This window comes from Athene noctua, chromosome 1, assembly GCF_965140245.1.
Source record: "Athene noctua chromosome 1, bAthNoc1.hap1.1, whole genome shotgun sequence".
In the NCBI taxonomy this organism is placed as follows: domain Eukaryota; kingdom Metazoa; phylum Chordata; class Aves; order Strigiformes; family Strigidae; genus Athene; species Athene noctua.
The window spans coordinates 148,549,085-148,552,243 of NC_134037.1; the positions used below are offsets into that span (position 1 = coordinate 148,549,085).

Genomic DNA, 3,159 nt, shown 5'->3' on the forward strand with positions numbered 1-3,159 from the left:
TAGTGACTCATCTGCACTCGGGTATAAATGCCACTGCTCTGTTAGTAACCTCAGCTGTTGGCAAACTTGCACCGCTGGTTTTGAGGCAAGGGCTGTTCTTGCACTCATTAATGCCGAGGCGTGGCACCTGGGGCATGTAAATCAAGATTGGTCAAGGTGCCATCTTTGAGGCCTAAAGGCAGCCCACAAGGGGATTTATTCGTTGTGGTTATCTTTGACTGAACCAGCTGGCCAGGGCTGGCTGGAGTGCCTTTCAGCTCTGGTGGGACTGGGGGCATGGACTAGATGATCTGGGGGAAGGAGGGCTTTAGAGGTGCCAGCTAGTGAGCACCCCACAGGATCCTCTGCCCAGTTGTGCACTGCATACTGAGGTTGCTCGCCCTGCCCTTCCTGGAGAAGCTGCTGCACCACATTTTCCAGAGACCCACGCTTCCAGAACCATGGTCGGTCTCTCCTTTCTCACATGCTTGGAAAGAGGGTGCACAGCCCTAGTGCTTGAGGCTGTTGAGAAAAGACTCAGGGGACATCAGGCTTCTGGGGGTGGAGGGCTGAACGTGCCGAGCTGGAGCTGTCAGCCCAAGTTCTTCATTAGGTGGCCCTCAACCAAACCTCACTAAGCCTCCCACCATCAGCAGTGCTCTGGGAGTCCTGGCACAAACTGTGTGTCTGGGTTTGGTGCTGAAAGTCATAGGGGCTGTGCCTAGCCAGGTGTGTGAGCTAGGGATGAGGACATGAAGAAGGGACTGTCTCATGCTTATCTCACCTCTAACATCTCCATAATGAGCACCAGCTGCTCTTTATGAGCTCAACCCTCCCCAGTCCCTGCTGAAATGGTGTCTCAGAGCACCTGGCACTTTGTCTACCCAGCTCATTGGAGGTGCCCCCAACTGTCTGGCTGTTTCCCTTGGGGCTATGCCCATGCCCATGTCTGTTGTGGGTGCCCAGTGGCAGAGGGCTCGTAACACTGGCTTGTTATGAAACTGGTAACCCTTGAAAGCACCTTGCCTGCTGCTGGGGTGCTGTGAGGGTGTAACACAGGGAAATCCTTCATCTACAGGAGGAGGCAGGGCTACAGCTGCACTCAGCTAATCAACATAGGATGATGCTAGATACGTTTAAAGCTAGTGCCCTTCACTGGGAATGGCTTGGCTCCGTGCTGTGAGCCTGTGCCAAACTAATAAAATCATGCTTAATTCCAAGGTGTATTTTCTATCTTCTTATTTTCAGTTAGTGTTTAAAACCTGTCTGTTGTTTTGCTTAAAATTTCATTGATGACGGAGGGTTACCTTTTTAAAAAAAATTTGTTTCTTTGTCTACTTCAAGTAGATAGTTCCTTCATATTTAAGGTAATACCTTATGCTTCAAGCTGGGCAGCTGTGCAAATCCCAACCGGATCAGAGCCACAATATGCTACCTCTTTTTCCAGAGCAAAACTGATCCCAGATGGTCCATCTCTTTAAAACTTGGGCAATTTATGCTCCCAGTACTACTGATACAAAAAAGTCGTAATGTAAATGCAGAGTCTTGGTGCTTTTCCTTAAATACAACAAATGCCATCTCAGTTACATAAATTTATACACGTTAAAAAACAATGAGTATGTTCTCCTTATAGGAACAAAAGCTCTTAAAGATATTGCCTACACCTCACAAGCTTCTGGAAGGCTTTCTTGAAATCTTCATTAAAAATTGTGTAGATTAGAGGGTTAACAAGGGAATTTATATATCCCAGCCATGCTAGGAAATTAGACATGTCTTCTGAGATGTGACATCTTTCACAGGTATTAACAACTACTTCTTTTACAAAAAAAGGAAGCCAGCAGATCACAAATGCCCCCAAGATCAGACCCAGCGTAGTTGCTGCCTTTCGCTCTCTTGTGCTAGAGATTCTCTGTTTTTTCCAGGACTTCTCGTGCTTTGATTCAGACCTGGGGCTTCGTAGGGTGATATTGATTTTATCACAGTTCACCAGGGGATCTGATGTCTTCTCTGCTGTGCTGGGCATTGAAGCCGATTTGGTGCTTCTTTCACCTGCGTCCAAAAGGACTTGTCCGTTTACCTCCTCCCTTACAATCCGGCTGATGCTTCTTCTGTGAAATGTCTTTGCTGCCTTGTATATCTTGTAATAAAGGATCAGAATCAAGGCCAATGGGATATAGAAGGCGCCAAATGTAGAGTAAATGGTGAAAACAATATGGTCGTGTTTGATGATGCATTCGTCATCCCTGCTGGTCGTCTGGTGCCGCCAAAACAAAGGCGGCATGGAGATGAAAATGGATATGATCCATACCACTGCAATCATGATGCCAGCATGCTTAGGTGTCCTTTTCCGTGCATATTCCACAGCATCCGTGATTGCTCTGTACCGGTCCAAAGCAATGGCAGAGAGATGCAAGATGGAACATGTGCAGCACGTAATGTCCACGCTCAGCCAAATGTCACACACCACTTGCCCCATGATCCAGGTCTCCTTTACAATGTAGACGATGCTGAAGGGCATCACTAGGACTGCCACAAGGAAATCAGTCACTGCAAGAGAGCAGATTAGATAGTTGGCCGGGTGGTGGAGCTTTCTTGTCACAATTATTGCAGTCATTACGAGTGAATTGATGGCGGTTGTCATTAGTGCAAGCACAGACAGGGTAATGGAAATGAGAATCTTGGATGTCACCCATTTGAATAGTTCTTCTGATGTACTGTTTTGTTCAGTTGAGTTTATTAAATCCATGTTCCCTTTTAAAGGTGATCTTTACCAGTAGCTGTTACCTGTTGGAAAAGTAAAAACATTCAGAAAGTGCATCCTTAGTCTCCAGGAAGTCTTGATTTTTGTCATCTTAAAAGACCCAAACTTGCAAGAACCTCAGATTTATCATTAGAAATGATTCTGGCTCCAAACAGATTTTCCTGCCTAGCACTACGTGGGACACTCTGCCTCCAGAATAGGGCCCTCCTCCTTCTCCTTGGGCGTGCTGCTGCTAAGGGCATGGCAGAGGAGAGGCACATACTGTGTCATCTGAGATGGCGTTGCCCTGCGAGGTGCTGTACATTGCTGCATAGGGGAGCCAACCTTATTCCTTGAGCAGGGCAGTGGCATCAGTGCGGCCCCTGGGGTTCAGAGCCAGCCCTCCTGCTACATACTTATTCTCAATGGATTGTAGTGGA

General features: G+C 47.1%; 1 protein-coding gene across 1 annotated transcript; it reads right to left on the bottom strand.

The window, feature by feature from the left end:
- Window positions 1-1,209: 1,209 nt before the first annotated feature.
- Window positions 1,210-2,745, bottom strand: HTR1F (5-hydroxytryptamine receptor 1F). Its single transcript, XM_074928656.1, has one exon. The coding sequence runs from the start codon at window positions 2,723-2,725 to the stop codon at window positions 1,625-1,627; it is 1,101 nt and encodes a 366-aa protein (XP_074784757.1). The 5' UTR covers window positions 2,726-2,745; the 3' UTR covers window positions 1,210-1,624.
- Window positions 2,746-3,159: the final 414 nt, after the last annotated feature.